The following is a 22,111-nucleotide window of genomic DNA, read 5'->3' on the forward strand; positions in this document are numbered from 1 at the left end:
TGATGGGGCCCAAACGACTCGGTATGGAACTCGATCTGCCTATTGAACCCAGCATCTACAATATACTAGTCATGGAAGAAGAGGTTGACCTTTGGCCTCCTTTCCGGTGAGTCATTGATTTCTTTCCGTTGGAATCAATTTTTTATCTTGTATTAACGGCATCTGAGATAGCATTTAAAATAGATGATTCTTGTCTAGAGATGAATAGAACTGCATATATATTTCAAGGAAGATGGCAACTACCGGCATCACAAGCAGGAATCGTCAAAAACACCTACTGCAATCATTTATTAAATACACTAGACTCGAGCACTTTTGACCGGCGAGCCATCTTGTTTGCAAACGATTCCAGAGGCTCATTTGCCAGCAGCTCGAGAATGGTAACGGGGGCATCAAGCTCCTTGGAGATCCAGTTTCGCATCTCCACTGCAACCAGAGAGTCGACCCCATAAGTGGAGAGTGACAGTGAATCGTCGATCTCATCTACAGAGATCATCGATAGCGTCGACACCTTTGAAATAATCCCATCCTTGACCAGCTTCTTCGCCTCAGATGCTTCGGTAACATTGCGCAGAACGTCTCTCAGACGCACTGATTTGTCCTGCATGCTGTTGTCACCAACCTTGATATCACTGCGGGTGCTTGTGTGGCGGAAGTGAGAAAACATTGGCTCCTGGAAGGCGAGCAATGAGCTATCTTCTTGCCAGGTGCCCAGACCAGTCACGATCTGGCTGGGCCCGTCAGTCCTTTGCCGAATGGCAGCAGAAAGAATCGCGAGGAGTTCCTTCTTTGTGGTGCCTACAAATCCTTGTCGATCGAGTGCTCGAGTGAGTTCTTGATTCTCTGAAACATACCCTACCTCTAGGATCACACCGAGATCAATGGTTGTCGCTTGTAGGCCAAGTCTGCGTCGATATTGCGCAAAGGCGTCCAGAAACGTGGATGAGGCCGCATATGGTGCCTGGCTGGCGTTGCCGACAATACCACATGTCGATGAGAGCATGAGAAAGAAATCAAGGTCCCGAGGCAGCAAATTGTGCAGGTTCCATGTTCCCTGGACCTTTGGCCGAATGACTGCATTGTAATCATCCAAGCCTAGATTTTCTAGTAGAGAATCACGGAGCACCATCGCGCCCTGGATCACGCCCCGGATTGGAGGCATATCTTTTGCCGTCTGCATAGCACGCGTAACTTGCGCGTCGTCACTGATGTCGCATGCCTGGACCAACACCCTGGCTCCAGTTGCTTCCAATTGTCTTACCGTCTCTTGAGCTGCGGATGACTGAGCGCCACTGCGGCTCAGAAAAACGAAATTGCGCACACCACAATCTGCCATCCAGGCGGCAACAGCGCGACCTAAGCCTCCTAGGCCCCCAACCAGCATGTATGAAGCATCCGCCCGAAACAAGGAGTCATCAGAGCGAGGAGCAACCTTGACCCGCTCGCCGGGTTGGGGCACAATGACAAGCTTCCCCATGTGTTTTCCCGTTTGCATCGTCCGGAAAGCAGTCTCTACTTCGGAGATCCCATATGTCGTAATGGGTGATGGTGGGCGCACCCTTTGAGCTCGAATCAGATCCATTACCTCAGACCATACTCGAGCAGCAACCAGCGGACGTTCTCGCATCACCCCGTCAAGGTTCACCGCGGAAAACGTGGTGTTGCGAGCGAAAGGTGCCATTTCCAGGCGTGTGTTGATCGTATAATCGCGTGATCCCAACTCAATGAACCGCCCAAAGGCGGCGATACATCTCCAGGTGAGCCGCAGCATCTCCCCAGCCACCGAGTTTATAACCACATCGACTCCCTTGCCGTTGGTCATACGAAAGACATCCTGATGGAAAGTGCCATCCCGACTGAAAAATATGTGGTCTTCTGGGATACCGAAATGAGACATGAGGAACTCCTTCTTCTTGGGATTGCCCACCGTGACGAAAATCTCGGCTCCCATCTGTCGGCTGAGCTCAATAAGAGCTTGGCCCACACCGCCAGCAGCTGCATGGATCAAAATACTTTCACCTTCACGGAGCCTAGCAATCTCGTGGAGGGAGTAATAAGCGGTACAGTAGATAATCGGCAACGAGGCGGCTATCTCGAAGGACATACCGGCTGGAATGACTTGCACCCCGCAGGCTTTCTCATAGATTCGGTTGGCGAATGCCCCAGACGAGTATCCAGCTACATGGTCACCGACCGCCAAGTTCTGGACCTGAGAACCGATAGCCGTCACAATGCCGCTGTACTCGAGCCCGGGACTACTGTAGTCCACCTGTCCCATGGCCATCATGACGTCTTTGAAATTGACGCCCACAGCTTGGATCTTGATTTCAACATAACCGGGTGCCAGATCGGCCATAACGCGCGTATCATCGACAAATTGGATCGTATCTAACATACCAGGCATGCCCACCTCTAGGTACAGGGGCCGGTCTGGCTGATCAAAAGCACTCAACTCTAGCTCGCCTTTTGTGAGTAAGCTGTTGATAGCCCGACTGGCTTCTCTGTCTGCTACTAGACGCGGGATGAAGATATGGCCTCCATGTTCAGCCATCTCTAGCTCGGGAGACAGCCCTTTGTCATCCTCTAGGTTTGTGAAGAGTTTCATGACAACCTTTGTGATTGTGCCTGCTGCTGCACCCTGATCCTTGGTCGTTGTAACGGAGTCCAAGTCTAATACGGCGACTCGAATCCCGCCATATTCAGAGCGGATCGTACGAGCAAAGCCGATGGCCAGATGGCCTGTTGGGCTTGCTGAACCTTGCACTACCCATAAAATGCCTGCAGCAGTGGCCGCGATCCTCTTGAGGCTTTCCAGTTGTTCTGAATCTGGCTGGCTGAGTAAAGACGGGCCGTTATAATCCAATATGATGCATATCTTCCCCGCGGGAGTGATGGATTTGATGGTTCCGACTTCGACAGTTGTTGCCCACGACGATAGGCGAGCCTCGAGGTAATCTTGTGAAATGTCCCCATGCAGTGAATTGACCATGACCGCGACGTGACGGCCTTTCGGACCGAGGTCCCTCACTGGCGCTGCATCAACCGCAGTTGACACCATCATTGAACCTTGATGCATGCCCTCGTTAGGAGAGTCCCAGACAGCTGCGTCTAGACCAGAAAAACCTGTTTTCTGAAGCAGAGTCTGCCACTGGGACTCTGTTAGTGTTGGTGCTTGATCTCGGCCATCTTTCGCGCCTGCCCACCATCCTGGCAATGTGCCGAAGATGGTCGACGTGAGCAATCTCTTGCGCGTGATTTCGACGAGTATCAATTTACCTCCAGGTTTAAGCAGCGAGCGGACATTGCTCATTGTCGTTTCCATGGAATGGGTGGCGTGCAGAACATTTGATGCAATTACTAGATCGTACGACTGCGCCTTGAATCCCTGCGTAATGGGATCTTGCTCGATGTCGAGCCTGGAAAAGTCAATCAAGTGCGACCATGCATTCAGTTTTTCCTTTGCTGCAGCAAAGAACCCGCTGCTAATATCAGTGAAGTGATAGCGAGAACAGCAATGCCCTCCGCTTGTTCCACGATCAAGAGCCTCAATCACGGGCACTGTAGCTCCGCCAGTCCCTGCTCCAATCTCAAGGATAGACATTCCTGGGTTCTTGTGAGCCAGGAGTTCAAGGTATCTCGTGGCCTGTCGGTAGTTTCTCTCTAAACGAGGGTTATCCGAATAATACGCTGCCAGCCGATCTTCTTCCAGCATGAGCTGCAGTGGTTCGATCTCTTGCCGGAGAATCTGCGGCAAATGACGGCCAACATGACAGAGCAAGCGTCCCTCGCTTCCTGAGCTCTCTGCTTGCCGCATTATTATTTCCACCTCTTCCTCTTTGGCTTCATACCAACCGGTAGTGGGCAGGTGGATCTTGCCCTCTAGTGTTTCCTGTATGAACCAATTCATACATTTCCATAAGAGTTGGTGATATGGATGCATCTTCTGGACAGTTTCCTGTGTGCAGGTGGACACTGCACGCTGCATGTAATGAAAAGCTGCCTGTTCTAAAACGGCGATTACCGCATTCTCCTTCGAGCCAGGCATTATATCGCTGCAAATGTTGTCGATATCCAGAGGAGAGAGAAACTCGACGTCCTGAGCCCAGGAAACACGGTTTGCAAGCTGGAGAAGACTATCTTGATTGCAGTCCCGTGAATTTTCATTGACGAAGGTGCAGACAAGATCTTTGATGGAGACAATCGGCTCCTCGTCCTGTCCCTCCATCATACTTGTGATAGTGGCCGCGACCTGGCGCGGATTGCGCCGTTCCGTCTCAGCAAATACATTCATAGCCTTCCCTGGATGATTCATTATGGTCGACGAGACGCGAAGCTCCTGGATGGAGATTGGCATCAAAGGAGCCTGTAGAGGCCCTGTTGCTGCCTCCACGGCGGGAAAGATAGCCTGGAAAAGGGCATCCAAGGTTGCTGGATGGATGGTCATTGAACTTTCGTACTCCATAGGCATGACAGCTCTGGTATTGGGAACCCTGAGTATGCACTTGGCCTTGTTAGCAGCCACATATGCTGTCTCCAGATTCGTGAATGTTGGTCCGAAATCAAGACCCAATGCCCGCAGTCGCCTGTAAAGGTCCTCCACATCGAACGCAGACGTGCAGCAGCCATTGAAATCAGCAACAAAATCTTTATACAATCTCCTCTCAGATGTCTGCTGCAAATCTCCGTTTACGTCATTGGTGCTCCGCTTGGCCTCCTGAACATGGACCAAGCCTCGACAATGTTCCGTCCATCGATCTTCGTCGGCGGCGGAAAGAACCGAAAACTCATACCACGCGTTAGAAGGGGCCATAAGACTGTCCATGTGAGGTTTGAGGGTGACAAGAGCTTCGACCTCCTCAGAGGCTGCTGGGAACACGAGAGCCTGCCCAATCACGATTTCTCGCAGGCAAAATCCCTTGACTTTCCCCGATCGTATTTGAACCTGCCGCATAGCAGCCTCAATAACCATGGCCAAGTATCCAGCACCAGGGAAGACAATGCTCGAAAGCACTTGATGGTCCTTAAGCCAGGGAATCTCGGAGACGCGAATCATATTTCGCCAACGCGACTCCAGCGAAGTCGAGGAGGGATCGGGCAAACCCAAAAGATCATGCCGGCCGAATGGAGGTGCGCGGTAGGCCTTGCTTATCCGCGATTCTGCCCAAAAGGCCTTGGAATGATTCCAAGAATATGGCGGAAGATCGACTAGGGGAGCCGGCTGGCTTCTTGATGGAGCCCCGGAATTGATAGCAAGCACGTTGACTGGATACCCTCGGACGAGAAGTGTCGAAACCAACTGCTGGCTAGTCTGAACAGCATTGCGGTCTCGCACAAGCATAGAGCTGTACGTGATGTTACTGTTCCGCAGTTGACGGTCGGCTTCAATGATCTGCCGGACTGGACCTGCAAGGGCTGAATGGGGCCCAATTTCGACAAGGACACTGATTGCTGAAGTGGACTGACGTTTTCGAGATTTCTTGGGTGGGCTTGTATCTGTGCATAGACTGCCCAGGGATTGGCAAAACCGCACTTCACCAAGAAGATTCGAAACCCAATACTTGGGACCGAGTGTGCTTGCATCCACTTGGGTGCCTGAGACGGAAGAGAAGAACTGTACATTGTGACAAGGGTTCAAGACACGAATATCAGCAATGGCCTGGAGGTATTCGTCGGCAACTACCTGCATATGGCGAGAGTGATATGCGACATCTACCTTCAATTGGCGAGCAAAAACCTTGTCTTTTTCCAATATCTCGAATAACTCATTGATTGCCGGCTTGTCTCCAGAGACGGTGATGCTGGAAGGGCTGTTGATGCAGGCGACTGTCACCAGCCCGCGCTTCACGGACGCCAAGTATGGCAGGGCGGCTTCTTTCGACAGGCCCACGGCCATCATTCCACCGCGCACGGATGGATTGTTCATAATTAGATCGGAAACCACACCGCGGTGAAAGGCCACAGCCATGGCGTCTTCCATACTCAATGCCCCTGCGGCATATGCAGCAGCAATCTCTCCGCTGGAATGACCCGTGACGGATGCAGGCAGGATATCCCACGATGCTAGCAAGTCAACCAAGGCGATTTGAATGGCGGTGCATAGCGGCTGGCTCAGGAACGCTCGGCTAACCCGGGACTCCTCTGCTGTCTTGGACAGTTCATCTAGATGTCTCGAGTCAAAGAAATGTCTAGAAAGAAAACGAACTGGCTGGGAGTTCTATTTCCTACTTACCTTTCAGGTCCCATGCTGCGCCAAGTTTCTGAAGATGTCTAGCAGCCCGGCAGATGGAGTGATCGAACACCGGGTATATATCTATCAACTCGCGACCCATGGCATGCCATTGGGCACCCTGACCGGTAAAGACAAACCCAAGAAGGGGCCGTTCAGGATTGGATTTGGTGAACTTCACTGTGTCCGCTTTAAGTGCCTGAACTAATTGGTCCCTCGACGATGCAACAAAGGCTGCTCTCCAGAGATGTCTGGTTCGCCTTTCACTGAGCAAGTATGCAAGATCATCTATAAACCCATCCTTATAGCGAGGCAAGCTTTCAAGATAATCGGCTAACCGTTTGGCCCAGGCTTTCCCTGACGTCTCGTCAAAGCTTGATAGAACAAAGACACGAGCACTTTCGGAGATATCCTCTTGCAGAACGCCCTCACGACATAGGGAGCCGTGGCCGTTGACTGCGCCGGGAACGAGGCTTTCTTTGTGCGATAGAACCGTGGGTGGTCTCAATTGTGCTGGAGGTATTCCTCGAGATCGCAAGTATCCTTCAGCCTCCTCTAGAATGCAGTGCACATTTGTTCCACCGTACCCGAAGCTGTTGATCGAAGCTCTCCGGATGCCATTGTCATTACTCCAGGGCTCTGGGACCGTTGGAACCTATGATTGTTAGACTGCTTTAGCAACCCCCAAGGGACTAAAAAAAAGAAAAAAAAAAAAAACACCACGGGGGCTCGCCTTCAAATTCCAGTCTGCAAATGGAATTGATTTGTTCGGGGTCTCGAAATTCCGATTTGGCAGAATTGTCTTCGTTTCCAGCATGTGCACCAGCTTGATAAGGCCAGCCATCCCACTTGCTCCCTCGAGATGTCCTATGTTCGTTTTGACTGATCCAATCCATAAAGGTCGATGAGACGGCCTGCCTGGACTAAAAACGCTGGCGATCGCTGACGCCTCTAATGGATCACCTGCTCGGGTACCTGTACCGTGACATTCCACATAACTCGTCTCCAAAGGATCGAGGCCTGCTTTCTCATACACACGCCGGATGAGTGCTTCTTGGGCATGGCGATTCGGGAGGGTGATGCCGGCCGTTCGACCGTCTTGATTCACTCCTGTGTTCCGGATGACACCGCGGATGGGATCTCCATCTCGCAGGGCTTGTTCGAGAGGCTTTAGAATTACACAGCCGACACCCTCTCCCCGGCCGTAGCCATTGGCGCGTTCATCAAAGGTATAGCATCGGCCGTTCGGGGAAAGAAATCTGAAAAGAGGTTAATAAGACCTCCCCTCTCCTTCTTCGCTACTGGCTAATAGGACCAATTCGTTGCTCACCTCATTGTCGACATACTGTTCAAGAATTCGTGACCTAGAATCACATTCACACCGGCTGCAATTGCTTGGTCCGCCTCGCCAGTTTGCAGACTCTGACAGGCTAAGTGGAGGGCGACAAGACCTGCCGAACATGCGGTATCGACGCTGACGCTGGGCCCACGAAAGTCAAAAAAATATGACAGTCGGTTCGACATCATGGCGCGGGACTGGCTGCTGCCGGTGGCCTGGTACAATGGCATTTTCTCGGCATCCCGAAGCAGCATCTCTGTATAGTCACTGCTGGCGGCACCGACGAAGACAGATGTGTTGCTGCCCACAACACTTCCTAGTGGGAGACCGGCTGTATTGTACACAAGATGGGTTAAACGACATATTATAAACTTCCTACACTGGATTACTATCCTCTTTACTAACCATTTTCAAGTCCTTCATAACAACATTCGAGCAGGAGTCTTTGTTGCGGGTCGAGGGCCTATTCGGAGTCAACAAACCACCGGCCTTACGTCTGCCGGACTAAAAGGTGTCGGTGTCGTTATACCTCTGCTTCAGCCTGAGTCAAATTGAAGAACGGTGCGTCGAAGCGCGCCAGATCTTCAGTCAGGAAATGGCATCCCTCGACGTTCGACTGACACGAGTCAGCTCCGCTAGATTTCTAGCCATTTCCCCTCCCGCTGAAGACGGGACTTACTGTGCCATTTTTGTTTGCATCTGGATGGTAGAATGCATCATTGTTCCATCTCGATTGTGGCACTGGGCTCCAGGCTTCTCGCCCCTCGAAAATCATCTGGTAGAAGCGACTGGGGTCTGTCGCATCTCCAGGCCCTCGAAACCCGAGCCCAATGACGGCGATGGGCATCACCTCATCGTTGAAACGAGGCCCAGCTTCTTCCTGTGAACCCATAATAGTGAAATCAAAAGAGAATATACCAAAACAAAGATTGAAGGTCAGTGACTGTGAGATACTAGATAGTTTTTGAAACTTCCAGAGCTACGCTGGCTGAGCAATAAATCACTCACAGTACTAATGCTCCGCGCTTGAAAAGAAATATTTACCCCATCCTCGCTTCAACGGGCCACGACCGCACTGGAGCCTTCTGCATTGACGATCTCTGTTATCAGAGGGCTATGAGGCAGGTGGCCGGCTATGGCTATCCCTTGCAGTCATCCATCGCGCGGCTGTTCAGAGCTGCGCAATGCGCCATACTAGTGCCTTGTTTTTTTTGCCACGATCATTGTATGGAGCACGGAGTACTCCGTCTTGATGGATCTGCAGGGCGATGTTCATATGGGGACTCGAGAAAGTATGGCTTACTATATGTAGGAGGTATGCTTAGTTACGGATGTTGGGGTACGAACTACTCCGGATGGAGAATCCACGACGTCAGATACCATGGGTGGGTGGGATGCAAGGGATATGCTATATTTTTATCCTAGCCGGCCATGGCACGCATGCCTAACTTTCGAATTGCATCTCCAATGGACCGTGCCGATTTTGGGTCGTTTGGGATCGCATGGCCTTTCTCGTGCAGAACCAAAACCGCCTGGTGCACATCACACCACGAGTACAGTTCCAGGGACTCCTGGTACAGGTAGTCGGACTTGCTGGTGACGTGGAGAGTCGGCATTATCAGGGGGATCTTGTGGAGCTCCGTCCGGATCACCATCTTCCCTTCGACAGCATGGAAGGGAGGCGGCGCATTGAAGAAAATGGCGCAGCGAAACGGCGGATCGTACGGAAAGCGGCCTAGATGTTGGGCAAGGAAGCCGTATGCCAGAGTACCGCCATGGGAATAGCCTAGGATTCCATCAAAAGGACCCTCCTCTTCCATGATTGTGTACAGCATCTCATATGCCGCCTGGATTGTCGCCTCGTCATGTTCGTTCGATGTCGGCGGGAAGGCATGGAAGCTCAGATACGGTCCCTCATAAAATCCCTCGATTCCAGGCCCAGCGGCGGTTTCAACCTCGCCTTCCACAAAATGCAGATGGGCGGTATCATCCCTGGCCAGTTCCCGCGAGATTGCTCCTTTCCAAAAACGTTCAGATTGTGTGCGGTCTTGGACTCCAGTTGCTTCAAAATATGTACCAACCTATTTGAGACTGGAAGATCTGGAAGGCCATCAGCATCTGATGAATGGACAAATAGAGAGAACACCCTCCCTCCCTCCCTCCCTCCCTCAATGACACAACTCACATCCACATTTGTTCCACTGCCATGCAGACAGAGTAGCCGGAGAGGAGGCATCGGGAAACCAACAATGAACAGGAAAGAGAGGAAAATGATACTCATACACAGCCGTCTATGCTCGTGACTGCAGAAAAGTTTCATCTAAAACCTTGATGAATGGTGCTGCATGGACCGATATAGGAGATATGCAAGGGGTAAAGAAGGCGCCCCTTCGTCACCTCCGACGATTCCACTCCGATGCAGGGGGGAAATGAGGATCACGGCGCTGGTTTGCGTCTGCATTCTCACCGCTATGGGCTGTGTTGCTAACCAAGGCTATTAGGGTAAAGAGATCTATCTGGCAACCCCTGGCAGATGAAGTACATTTCCGTTAGTTCAAGATTATCAAGCATATTGTGTACATACAGTCTTGGTCTCCGTCCGGTATTATCACGTCTCTATTGTATGAGGCCGCTTGTTGACCAAGCCTCGCTATGCTTTTGACAAACAGCATCGGTAAGGTTGGACGCTCACATTCGATGTTACCTACACCTCCATACAGACCGACCTTTGTCCCCTCAACGGTACCAAGCCTGATATAGGAATATACAACTACCATCTATCATGGGAAGTCTGGATCCGGTTAATCTTGGAGTATTTCCAACGCTGAATGATTGCTGCATCGACAGTGATATCACTTGCACGGCGCAGGAGCTCTCTAGAGAATTGCTTGACCGTGCGATATCATACTCTTCTGGCAATGGCCTGGATATAACGGCGCTTCTACGGACGGCGTGGTCCATTGTACTGCAACGATATGTTGAATCTGACACGCTGTGTTTTGCCTTTGGCATCAAGGATGAGAGCCTTCCAGCGCGTGATCTCAAGTCTTCTGTGTTACGAACCTGCCAAGTCTTGCTCGACCTAGAAGAATCTGTTGGAGACTTGTGGAAGCGACAGCAGACGATACCGGATCTGGATCAAGCCTACCATCGCCAGATCAATTACAATACCGGCATCTTCATTTCGAACTGTCCACCGGGAGTGGATGCTACAGGCCTTTTCGCGGAGTTTGAAGCCTTGCACCCAGACGGCGCACATGTAAGCACCTCGTCCGAGCGTGGAAGATAGAGCTATGAAGACGTCGAGAAGGCTGACAATGTTAAAAAGTGCCAAGTTCTACTGGCCCTGGAAGGAGTCCTTCCTGACTCGCCACAACGACTGGTTCTCCTCGCCAAACCTTCCATACTGTCGGCTAAGCAGGTCCGGAATGTGGCTTCAACGATTGCCCAAGTCATATCAGAAATCCTGCTTGATCCCAGGCAGACTGTTTCCGAATTGAACTTGTTCAGCGCACAGAACGCCCGGGATGTGCTGGAGTGGAATAGTCGCGCGTGCCAGCAATTGACAGACTCGCCTATTGTCGAGGCTATACGCAAACGCAGCTGTGCACAACCAAGCTGTGTCGCGATTGATTCATGGGATGGGCAATTGACGTATGCGGCGCTGGAGTCAATCACCTCGAAGCTCGCTGTCCACCTCTACAAGTTGGGGGTTGGCCCAGATGTACTCGTGCCATTGCTGTTCGAGAGATCCATCTGGACCGTGATTGCCCAGCTGGCGGTGCTGAAAGCTGGCGGTGCGTTTGTGCCCCTGGAGCCAGCAAACCCCGATGCCCGCCTTGAATACATCGTTAAATGCACCAAGGCTCGTCTGATCTTGACGTCTGAGGCTTGTACGACCCGAGCGGCATCGCTGGCAGGCAGAGTTGTGACCCTCTCACGCTCTTCCATTACCAGTATCTGCCAGGGCCTTGATAATGACTGCATTGGCCTTTTGCCTCCGATTATTGATCTGGGTAAACCGGCATACGTCCTGTTCACGTCCGGGAGCACGGGACAGCCGAAGGGATGTGTTGTAGAGAATCGAGGCCTGGCGCAGTTGTCATGGCAGGCCTCATACGTGGACATTCGTCCAACCTCCCGCGTGCTTCAGTTTGCACCCTACAGCTTCATGATGTCTGTGCTGGAGACCTATATGTGTCTGAGTACCGGGGCCACTCTATGCATTCCGTCGGACGATAGTCGAGTCAACAACCTGCCAGGTGTGATGGAGACAATGAAAATCAGCTGGGCATGTATGACTCCTTCATTGTTGCGACGTCTAGATGCTGACCATCCGCCACCCACCCTACGCACCATAGGGATTGGAGGCGAGCCGATGGGTGAGCATGAATACAAGGCATGGGTCACCAAGGTGGGCCTGTTCTTTGGCTATGGAGTGACTGAGTGTGCCGGCTTCCTCAGCGTGTCGCTGTTGAAGGAAGGGCAGGTTGACTGGAGGGCGCTGCCTCCATCACCCACTGTCAGACTCTGGCTACTTGATCCCACAAACCACGACCGATTGGCTCCTGTAGGTGCGGTAGCCGAGCTGGCGATTGAAGGGATTGGTGTTGCAAGAGAGTATCTCGATAACCAGGACGCAACATCTGCTGCCTTCATCCAGGATCCTACCTGGCGGCGCACGATGGGTCCGCCGGTAGGTGGCCCAATCCGAATGTACAAGACTGGCGATCTCTGGCGGTACAATGGCGAAGGAGGCATTCGGCATGTCGGACGTAAGGGAACCCAAGTCAAGATCCAAGGAAAACGACTTGACTTGGAGGAAGTTGAGTTTCAGATGCGCCAGTCATGTCCAGAGAGTACACGAGTCGTTGCAGAGGCTGCTTCACCAGCTGCAGCCTCAAGCAATGACCCTCTGCTCATAGCTTTCCTTCACTCACCCGATTATCTTACCGGAGAGCCTCAAGCGGCTCTCACCACCTCCTCCTCCTCCTCCTCCTCGCTTCTTGCCGCCCAGTCATCGGAGACCTTTCGGAAAGATGTCTCGGCTCTACAGACGAACCTTCTGGCCGTTCTGCCGGGACATATGCTACCGAGTATCTACCTTCCCTTGAAGCTGGTGCCCTTCACCATCACTGGGAAGGTGGACCGACGAGCTTTGCGGGAGATGGTGCAACGATTTACTCGGGAGGAGCTGGAGGCCTATCAATCCGCCCCTGTCGAGCTTGTTCCACCTACTACACCAGTCGAGCGGGATCTTCATGGCTTCTTTGTGCAAGTGCTTGGGCTGGATGGCACTCGGTTTGGCATCCATCACAGCTTCATCCGCCTTGGAGGAGACTCCATGGCAGCGATGCGACTGGTGACCCTATGTAGAGCCAAATATTATCCCCTGACAGTCGCCGATATTCTGGAGAGGCAGAACATCTCTCAATTGACTCGGTTTCTGACTCAGAATTCAATCAAGATAATCCCGGGACATGCCCCGGATGATGACGATGTCGTCTTATCCGAGCCACAATCACTGAAAGACACAACTGTCTACTTTGAATCTATCAAATCAGAGCTTGCTGAAATCCAGATTCTGGACGCAGCGGACGTGGAAGACGCTTGCTGTTGCTCCCCCGTCCAGCAAGGCATACTACTAAGTCATGCGCGAAACCCGCACTACTACCAGGCAAAAGTCGTATGGGAGGTGGTCAGTTGCGCATCGGGATATGGCTCTAGTATTGACGTGGAACTGCTTCAGACTGCGTGGCAGAAGCTCTGCGCTCTCCATCCAATGCTGAGGACCGTGTTCATCGAGGCAGCTACTGCTACTCAGGAGACTCTCGCCGTGCAGGTTACCCTCCGGCATCGCACCCGTCGAGTCGAGGTCAGGAGCTGCTCTGAAAGCGAGGTTCTATCGCTGGGAGATGTCCATCGCCCTTCGATGCCACGCCGTGGCCTCGCCTGGCTGCCAGAGTTGAGTATCTACCGTACGATGGATGGGAGAGTGTACTGCGTGCTCGATATCCACCACGCACTAATGGATGCCATGTCCTTGCACATCATTACTCGAGATCTGGCAAGGCTCTACGTTAGGAACAGGCAAAATGATAATGGCAACAACGACAAACTTCTGAGGCAGACAAATTGTGCCTATACAGACTATGTCCGCCATCTGGCGAGGATGCCAAAGGAGCCAACGCTCGCGTTTTGGGAACACAATCTTGCCGGCATCGAGAATTGTATCTTCCCCAAGCTCAATTGGAAACTCAATAATTTGGAGCCATCGTGTCTGCGATCAATGAAAGTTGACCTCGGTACTCAACCAGACTGGTACTACCGATTCTGCAGGGAGGCCGGCCTCACACTTGCGAACGTCTTCAAACTCGCCTGGGCCTTGGTTCTCCGTACTTTCACTGGCTCGAATAGCGTCTGTTTCGGCTACATGACACTTGGCCGAGACATCCCCGTCGATGGGGTCGAGGAGGCTGTCGGGCCGTTCATCAATACGCTCCCCTGTTTCCTGGAGTTGGATCCTCGGGCATCACTTCTGCAGACAGCGGAGAAGGTGCAGTCCGAGTTCATCCGTGCTCTTCCCCATCAGCATGTATCCCTAGCCGAGATTCACAAAGCGCTGGCGGTTCGCAACGAGTCTCTTTTCAACACCAGCATGACCTTTGTGCCCCATCTGGACCTCCAGAACCAGGAGCCGGCAGCTGCTCCTGTTTCACTGAAACTGGTAGATATGCAGGGACCGACCGAGGTAGGAAAAGCTTCCTGATATACGTCTGTTTGGGAGATTAAAATGTACTAATCGGATATCAGTACGATATCATCATCGAGGTCAACTCGCAGCACTCAAGCCTGGAGTGTTCTGTCAAGTACTGGGATCATTTTTTATCAAAAGACCAGGCCTCACATCTGGCCAGCGCTTTGCGTGTTGCCTTGGATCAGATCGTTGGCTCCCCGCAACACACCGTCAGCGAGGTTGAACTGTTCAGCCCGCAGGACGAGCGGAAACTGGCTGAATGGAACCGAGATGCTCCCTTGGCGGCCAAGGAAGACTGTATTCACGATCTCTTTCAACAGTGCTGTCGTTCCCAGCCCGACGCTCTTGCCGTGTGTTCCTGGGATGGCACTCTGACGTACCGTGAGCTCGACTTGGAGTCATCCATTCTTGCCCACCACCTTCATGCTGCCGGAGTACGGCCAGAGACTTTTGTTCCGATCTGTCTGGAGCGGTCCAGATGGACCTTGATCGCCGTGTTGGCGGTAATCAAGGCAGGAGGCGCGTTTTGTCTCCTCGACCCTTCGCATCCGACCACTCGCCTGGCAGAGATATGCCAGGCCCTGAACGCCCCGATTATCCTGACCAGCGAGCCTCACGTCCACCGAACCGCTCAGTTGGGGGTGCCTACTACGAGCATGGTGGTCGGAGACACTCTTCTACAAAGAGATCCGAAGCAGCAGCAACTAGAGCCTGAGACGCTTTCCTCTGGCGTCACCCCGAGCAATGCTCTGTACGCCATTTTCACGTCCGGCTCGACGGGCAAACCGAAAGGTGTAGTCCTTGAGCATCGGTGCTTCTGTCCGGCCGCGTTGTCGTGCCCCGGGCCCCTCGATATGAGGCCCCTCGACCGAACATTACATTTTTGTTCCTATGCGTTTGACGTGAGTGTGATCGAGATCCTGGTCCCGCTCATTGTTGGTGCCTGTATCTGTATCCCGTCAGAAGAAGATCGAATGAACAATCTCCCACGCATCATGACCGACCTTCAGGTTACCTGGGCCGTTCTAACCCCGACGGTCGCCCGCCTCCTACAGCCCAACGCGGTCCCTACGCTGCGGACCTTGGTTCTGGCCGGTGAGGCTGTCCTAGCCTCAAGCTTTGAAGGCTGGAGCCCTCGGACCACTCTGATCAGCGCGTATAGTCCCGCCGAGTGTACGCCACTCGGGTTGGCGGCCGCTGTTGAAGAGTCCAGGCCTAATTTTCTAGGTCGGGGCTTTGCCTCACACGCAACTTGGATCGTGGATCCGCAAGACTGCCAGAAGCTGGTCCCCATCGGCGCCGTGGGAGAGCTGGTGATTGAAGGGTCCGTCGTGGGCAGATCCTATCTTCATGACCCGGATCGCTCACTGCCTGACTCGCCTTTTATATCTCCGCCGAGCTGGCTGGCTCGCTTTCGTCGCTCAACCATCTCGGAGCGACATTTATATCGAACCGGTGACTTGGTCCAGTACGCCTCGGACGGGCAGGTGCGTTTTGTTGGACGCAAGGACTTTCAGGTCAAGGTTCGTGGGCAGCGTCTGGAGCTAGCAGAGGTCGAGCACCATATCGAAAGACTGCTTCCCTGGGCTTCCAGTGTGGTTGCAGAGACCGTTGTTTTGGATGGAGAGAAGGACCGCCGTGCGATCATCGTGGCCTTTATCTCTTCGGCGACGTTTGGAGATGAAGTCACGGCCGAAGCATCAATAGCAGGAGGCGAAGCGACAGCAATTACAGCCGAATCTTCCTCCCCTCAACTGGGGCCTATCGACGAAGAATTCCAGGCGCACATCGCCAAGATGTCTTTGATTCTGCGGGACAAACTCCCAAGCTACATGCTGCCCACCATCTTTCTGCCTCTCTCCCGAGTCCCCTTGACCAGGTCAGGCAAGATCAATCGAAGACAGCTTCGCCATCTGGTGGCTACCATGCCTCGGGAGACGCTGGAAGGGTCTCAGCTGGGCCAGAGGCAAATGCCAGCTACTGAGTCCGAGTACTGGTTGCAGGCTCTCTTCGCCGAAGTTTTACACCTCCCCATCGAGAAGGTCTGGGCTGACAGTCACTTTTTCCGCCTGGGTGGTGACTCCGTGGCTGCGATGCAGCTGGTTGCATCTGCACGAGCACGCCATCATTTGGCAATGACGGTGGCCGATATCTTTCAGCATCCGCAGCTATGCGAGCTGGCCTCGGTGGTTTCAATCTGCGTCAATGGCCCATCTGCAACCGTCATTCCTTCTCCATTTTCTTTACTGCCAGAGGGGCAAACAGAGCGGATCCTCGGTGAAGCCACGAAGCAATGCCGTCTACCCTCCGAATCGATTGAGGACATCTACCCTTGTACACCTATCCAGGGTGGTCTCATGGCGTTGTCTGTACAACGCCCCCAGGCATACATCATGCAGCAGGCATATACATTGCAGCATGGTGTTGATATCGATCGCCTCAAGTGTGCCTGGAATAAGGTGGCTGAGGCACACCCAATACTCCGAACTCGCATCATTCAAGCTACCGGCACCGGCAGTTTCTATCAGGTTCTCGTTGCTGCTGTTGACAGGCCACCGGCTTCTTCTTGGATGCACAACAAAGCGGGCGATGAAACATCTCTAGGACTAGGAACACCGCTATTATGCCTGTCTTGGACTCCTCCCAGCGGTTTGGTTGTGACCATCCATCACGCGCTCTACGATGCCTGGTCGTTTCCATTGCTTCTACAAGAAGTTGAGCGCGCCTACCAAGGGCTCTCCTTGCAGCCACAGCCGTTCAACACGTTTGTTGCCCATGTCCTGAAGTCGATTGACTCCGGGGCCACATTCTGGGCATCTGAACTCGAAAATGTCCAGACCGTTGAGTTTCCAGCCCTTCCATCCATGAACTACATTCCAGACGCCCAGGAGATGGTGGTTAAAACTCTGCCGCTGGTGGCTAGGGCGAGCAATCAAGACGCCATAACTCTGGCAAGCAAGATCAAACTCGCATGGGCCCTGACGACCTTTTGCTATACAAATACACGGGATACCATTTGTGGTATCGTCAACTACGGACGTGGTGCGCCAGTTGTCGGAATCGAGAGGATCCTGGGACCAACAATCGCGACCACGCCGCTGCGAGTCCGGATCGACCCTGCCCAGAAGGTGAGGGACGCGCTGCATGAGATCCAAAGACGGGGCTTTGAGCAAACAACGCATGAGCATATTGGCCTGCAGAACATCGGCCAGCTGAGTGACTCGGCTGCAGTTGCGTGTCAATTCAACACCCTCTTGGTTGTACAGTCTAAACAGTCTGCATCCCAGGCCTCATGGTTCCAGGGTCAACAGAACATGTCAGACGTTGGGGCATTCAGCAGCTACGCTCTGACCCTAGTGTGTGAGCCTCGCTCTTCTGGCTCCATGATCGATGTCACGGCTGTCTTCGACTCCAAGGTCTTGCCTCCGCTTCAAGTGCAACGGATTCTTTCGCAGTTTGCGCATCTCTTAGCTCAGGTGCAGACTGTACCAGACCATTTATCGATCTCAGGGTTGCAGATGCTTAATCCACGCGATTGGGCGGAGTTGAAATCATGGAACCCATATCCCTCGGCCGTAGGCTCCTCCAGCAGATGCGTCCACGAAGCGATCCAGCAACAGTCTCAACTCCGACCAGACGCACGGGCAATCCATTCTTGGGACGGTTACCTGACTTACCAGGAGCTGGAGTACTATTCAGACCGACTTTCCCGACAGCTTCGGACTCGTGGGCGATTTGGCCCAGACTACTTTGTGGGTCTTTATTTCGAAAAGTCGCGATGGGCTGTCGTAGCTCAAATCGCGGTGCTCAAGGCCGGGGGCGCCTTCATCATGCTGGAACCCTCCTATCCCATGAACCGCTTACAAGAGATTTGTCAAACCCTTGACCTCTCACTCATTATTGCTTCCCAGCAACACCGACATGAAGCCACGGTTCACCTCCGCCGGCCGGTTGTCGTGGCCGATGAGATTTCAATCGCAAGGCCTATTTGTCTCGACGACTCGAGGAACATCAAGGCACGAGAGGGTAGTGATAGGACTGTGAGTAGTGTCACCGACGCTATGTATGCCATTGCCACCTCCGGAACGACGGGCAAGCCCAAGGTTGTGGTGACCGACCACGGACCGTTCATGGCGAGCGCCATGCCTTTGATAGAGAAGTGCGCCCTGGGGCCTGACTCGCGTGTGCTGCAGTTTGCCGGGTACAGTTTTGACAACATGATCGCGGATCACTTCTTCACCTTGCTTGCCGGTGGCTGTATCTGCATCCCATCTGCTTTTGAGCGAGAAAACTGCCTGAGCAAGGCCATTACAGATATGGAGGTCAACGTGGCTATGTTGACCTCATCGGTCATCCAATTGCTCTCTCCAGAAAAGGCACCCACCCTGCGAACATTGTTGCAAGGAGGCGAACCGATGCAGCAGGCTATCATTGACCGTTGGGCGTCAACCGGCGTGAGGTTGATGAACTGGTACGGTCCGAGCGAATGCAGCATCTGCTGTTGCATCAACACGTCGGTCACCCACAGTACCAGCCCGAACAATATCGGCCAGTCCACTGGAGGTGTATGCTGGATTGTCGATCCAGAAGACCCGGAACGACCTGTCCCCATCGGGGGCGAAGGTGAGTTGATCGTTGAAGGCCCCATCCTGGGACGGGGATATGTCAACGCACCGGACAAGACAGCCGCGGCCTTCATTGCCCAACCTCGTTGGCTGAACGATCTTCGAGGCCTGGATGGTTTGGATGGAGGTGCAAGGGTCTATCGGACAGGAGATATCGCCCGACACGGCCCCGATGGCTCCATCTACTACCTGCGGCGCAAGGATTCCCAGGCCAAGCTACGGGGCCAGCGTCTCGAACTTACAGAAGTCGAATATCATGTTCAGAAACACTTTCCAGAAGCTCTCCAGACTGTTGTCGAAGTCACCGCGCTGGCCTCTGATGATGAGCGCTCGACCGTGTTGGTTGCCCTCGTTCGAACCTCTCAAGCCAGCCAGTCGATGACAAGTGGCCAAGATGATGAGACAACTAAAATGAAGGGTCATAAGCCAGAAATTCTCCTGCCGGCTACACCTCAATTCCTAGAGAACGTACAAACAGCAAAAACTCGCTTGCAGGAACAGGTACCTAGCTACATGGTGCCCACTCTTTTTATCCCCGTCTCGTGGATTCCATGGAATGTCAATGGAAAGGTCGATCGGCCTCTTCTGCGTCAGCTTCTCACCTCGCTTTCCCGGCATGAACTCACTCATTACAGCCCAAGGCAAAGAGCCGATCCGACAACTGATCTAGAGCGTGAGATGCAAGCGATCTGGGCGCGCGTGCTGAACCTTCCCCGGGTAGGAGACGTCGGTATCCACGACAGCTTCTTTCGCATCGGGGGTGACTCAATCACCAGTATGCAGCTCGTCGCCCAATGCAGCGAGGCAGGGATTCCTGTAACCGTGAAGGAGGTGCTCAAACACCAAACAATCGCCAAATTAGCAGCTGAGGTCAGCAAGAATATTGCTCTTGTTTCGCCAGATAGGCTTTCCCAGCAGAAAGAAAAAACAGAAGAAGAAGAAGAGGTCGATGGCGCAGTTTGCGAGCTGTCACCCGTCCAGCAGATGTTCTTTGATTTTATTCCCCAGGGCCACAACCATTTCAATCAAAGTTTTTTCCTGAGGCTTGAGAAGCAACTGGATCCTAGGACCATTTCCGAGGCTGTCAGGGTTATTGTACAGACACATGGAATTCTGCGGGCTCGCTTCAAGAGATCTCAGGTTGGTGATCATCGGCTATGGACACAGCGCGTCGTCACAGACTATCTGGAGGGCAGCAGTCATCGCTTCCAGCATCACGTAGTGCAGACCCGGCGTCAGATGGAAGAGATCTGCGTCATCAGTCAGGGGTCCCTCAACATTCAGCACGGCCCCATGCTGATTGTCAACTTGTTTGACCATTCGATTGACCGAAAGCAATATTTGTTCATGGTGGCACATCACCTGGTGATCGATCTTGTGTCCTGGAGGATCATCCTGAGCGACCTTGAAGAGCTTCTGAGATCGAAGAAAGCACCCAGTGCTCCGCCAACATCCTTCTTGACGTGGTGTCGTCTCCAGGCTCAGTATACTGCGCATAACCTTCCTCCTCCAGTCTGTGCTCCGAAGAAGGAAGAACTCAGAGGTGAGGAAGGTACCCTCGCTTCTAGCTACTGGGGCGATAACATCCCAAACACCCATGGGGATGCATATTCTCGCAGTTTCAGTCTCGATAAGACGACCACCCACCTCCTATTGACCGGTGCAAACGACGCCTTTGAAACCCAGCCAGCGGAGATCATCCAAGCCGCTTTGTTGCATGCTTTTGTCCAGGCCTTCCCGCAGCGCCCAGCCCCGCTCGTCTTTACCGAAGGGCATGGCCGGGAGCCATGGGATGCGTCGATCGACTTGACACGAACTGTAGGCTGGTTCACCAGTATCTGGCCCGTCTCAGTCGCATTGAAACCTGCAGACAGCATCATGGAAGCCGTCCGACGTACGAAAGACGCTCATGGCACAATGACGTCTGCCGACGGCTGGGCCTATTTCGCCTCGAGCTATCTTCATCCACAGGGGCGCGAGACGCGGCTCAAACAGTACCAGCACCAGCGGCATACCCCGATGGAGTTGCTGTTCAACTATCTGGGCCGATACCAGCAGTTAGAGCGTCCGGATGCCCTGTTGAAAGTGGATCAAGCGATCCCTATTGCCTCAGATATTGCAAAGGATATGCCCCGGTTTGCGCTACTGGATGTCTCTGCCGTGGTCCAGGATGATTCGTTGCATCTCAAGTTCGTCATCAACCGGCATATGGCCCATCAGGAATCTCTACAGCACTGGGTTCAACTCTGCGAGGCTTCTCTGAGGGATGTGGCAACTCAGCTGTTCAACATGGATGGACATGCTCCTTCTGACTTTTCCTTGTCTTGATGGTTACAGGGGTTGTTGCTGAGAAATTGTGGTATATCGGTGGTGGCTGTCTTAAAAAAAAAAATTCCCTTGCTTCAATAAATCCATTACTGTCACTTGAGGTTATTCAGAAACTGCGTGTTACATATTTTAAAATAGCTGGTAGAAGAAGGCTGAGGATAAATGAATAGAAAGGATTCAAATACCCTCTAGACTTGTATTTTTGCTCTCCCAGTCATATAGCACCTCTTGTTGTTGAGACTTCCAGTAGATGGTTAGCATGGTTAGTTAGCATGGTTAGTTAGCATGGCGGCATTCGTTTCCTCCCTAGGATATCGACTCAATGCGTGGCTATTTCCCTGAAGCCTGAGATTTTCACTTTCCCATAATTAGAGTCACTGGTATATTGATTCCCTAGATGGCAGGACAGCAGAGGTTGATGAGAGAGAGAGAGGGAGAGAGTGTGAGAGAGAGTGAGAGAGAGAGGGAGAGTAAGAGTGAAAGGCTGAAAGGCTAAGCCATAGAATGATCATGTGACGAGTGTATGCCTGAGGCAGAATCCCAACGGGTACTTCGGCACCTCCTGGTAGAATTGGACTTCACAGCAGTGCTCCATGGCTATTATCATCAGTTGATCCTCTATAATACAGCCTCAATCTCCAATCCTCAGTACCTATATATTCAATAATAATCACCTCATCCTGTCTTGCTGTGGAGAGTCTGCCTGCGAGAACACGTTGCCCCTGAAATCTCTACCGGACCAGAAATCCCAACGGTAACCCGAAGAACAAACACAACAAGTGCATTTAGTTACTTATAATAACTAACCTCGGACCGTGTCCACCAGTCCCAATTGC

General features: G+C 52.7%; 4 protein-coding genes across 4 annotated transcripts; 1 reads left to right on the plus strand and 3 right to left on the minus strand.

The window, feature by feature from the left end:
* Window positions 1-169: 169 nt before the first annotated feature.
* ASPZODRAFT_130649 (hypothetical protein) lies at window positions 170-6,622 on the minus strand (the record flags this gene model as incomplete). Its single annotated transcript, XM_022722558.1, has 4 exons — window positions 6,577-6,622; window positions 6,460-6,500; window positions 6,230-6,396; window positions 170-6,159 (listed from the first exon to the last, which is right to left on the minus strand). Coding segments are annotated over exons 3-4 (5,972 nt in total), but the record flags the coding sequence as incomplete, so codon positions are not given.
* Window positions 6,100-8,565, minus strand: ASPZODRAFT_1626836 (hypothetical protein). Its single transcript, XM_022726588.1, has 6 exons — window positions 8,245-8,565; window positions 8,095-8,181; window positions 7,971-8,028; window positions 7,557-7,896; window positions 6,960-7,485; window positions 6,100-6,881 (listed from the first exon to the last, which is right to left on the minus strand). Exons 1-6 carry the CDS (start codon window positions 8,455-8,457, stop codon window positions 6,222-6,224), a joined length of 1,884 nt encoding a protein of 627 aa, XP_022583088.1. The 5' UTR covers window positions 8,458-8,565; the 3' UTR covers window positions 6,100-6,221.
* Window positions 8,566-8,625: 60 nt separating this feature from the next.
* On the minus strand, window positions 8,626-9,801 carry ASPZODRAFT_158255 (hypothetical protein; the record flags this gene model as incomplete). Its single annotated transcript, XM_022726349.1, has 3 exons — window positions 8,626-9,582; window positions 9,647-9,665; window positions 9,751-9,801. The coding sequence occupies 3 exons, from the start codon at window positions 9,799-9,801 to the stop codon at window positions 8,987-8,989; spliced, it is 666 nt and encodes a 221-aa protein (XP_022583089.1). The 3' UTR covers window positions 8,626-8,986.
* A 379-nt stretch (window positions 9,802-10,180) lies between these two features.
* ASPZODRAFT_1627112 (hypothetical protein) lies at window positions 10,181-20,715 on the plus strand. The gene is made up of 4 exons (XM_022726591.1): window positions 10,181-10,824; window positions 10,894-14,316; window positions 14,379-20,447; window positions 20,482-20,715. The coding sequence occupies exons 1-4, from the start codon at window positions 10,348-10,350 to the stop codon at window positions 20,602-20,604; spliced, it is 10,092 nt and encodes a 3,363-aa protein (XP_022583090.1). The 5' UTR covers window positions 10,181-10,347; the 3' UTR covers window positions 20,605-20,715.
* Window positions 20,716-22,111: the final 1,396 nt, after the last annotated feature.

The sequence above is a fragment of the Penicilliopsis zonata genome (genome assembly GCF_001890105.1).
Source record: "Penicilliopsis zonata CBS 506.65 unplaced genomic scaffold ASPZOscaffold_4, whole genome shotgun sequence".
Lineage (NCBI taxonomy): Eukaryota > Fungi > Ascomycota > Eurotiomycetes > Eurotiales > Aspergillaceae > Penicilliopsis > Penicilliopsis zonata.

What these genes read in the sequence shown, in the direction of transcription:
- ASPZODRAFT_1626836 (XM_022726588.1), bottom strand. Translation starts at nt 8,457, where the DNA reads ATGGGTTCACAGGAAGAAGCTGGGCCTCGTTTCAACGATGAGGTGATG. An exon ending in ATGCAAACAAAAATGGCACA is followed by an intron (nt 8,182 to 8,244) that starts GTAAGTCCCGTC and finishes GACTCGTGTCAG; the next exon opens with TCGAACGTCGAGGGATGCCA. An exon ending in TTATGAAGGACTTGAAAATG is followed by an intron (nt 7,897 to 7,970) that starts GTTAGTAAAGAG and finishes TGTACAATACAG; the next exon opens with CCGGTCTCCCACTAGGAAGT.
- ASPZODRAFT_1627112 (XM_022726591.1), top strand. Translation starts at nt 10,348, where the DNA reads ATGGGAAGTCTGGATCCGGTTAATCTTGGAGTATTTCCAACGCTGAAT. An exon ending in TGCACCCAGACGGCGCACAT is followed by an intron (nt 10,825 to 10,893) that starts GTAAGCACCTCG and finishes AATGTTAAAAAG; the next exon opens with TGCCAAGTTCTACTGGCCCT. An exon ending in ATATGCAGGGACCGACCGAG is followed by an intron (nt 14,317 to 14,378) that starts GTAGGAAAAGCT and finishes ATCGGATATCAG; the next exon opens with TACGATATCATCATCGAGGT.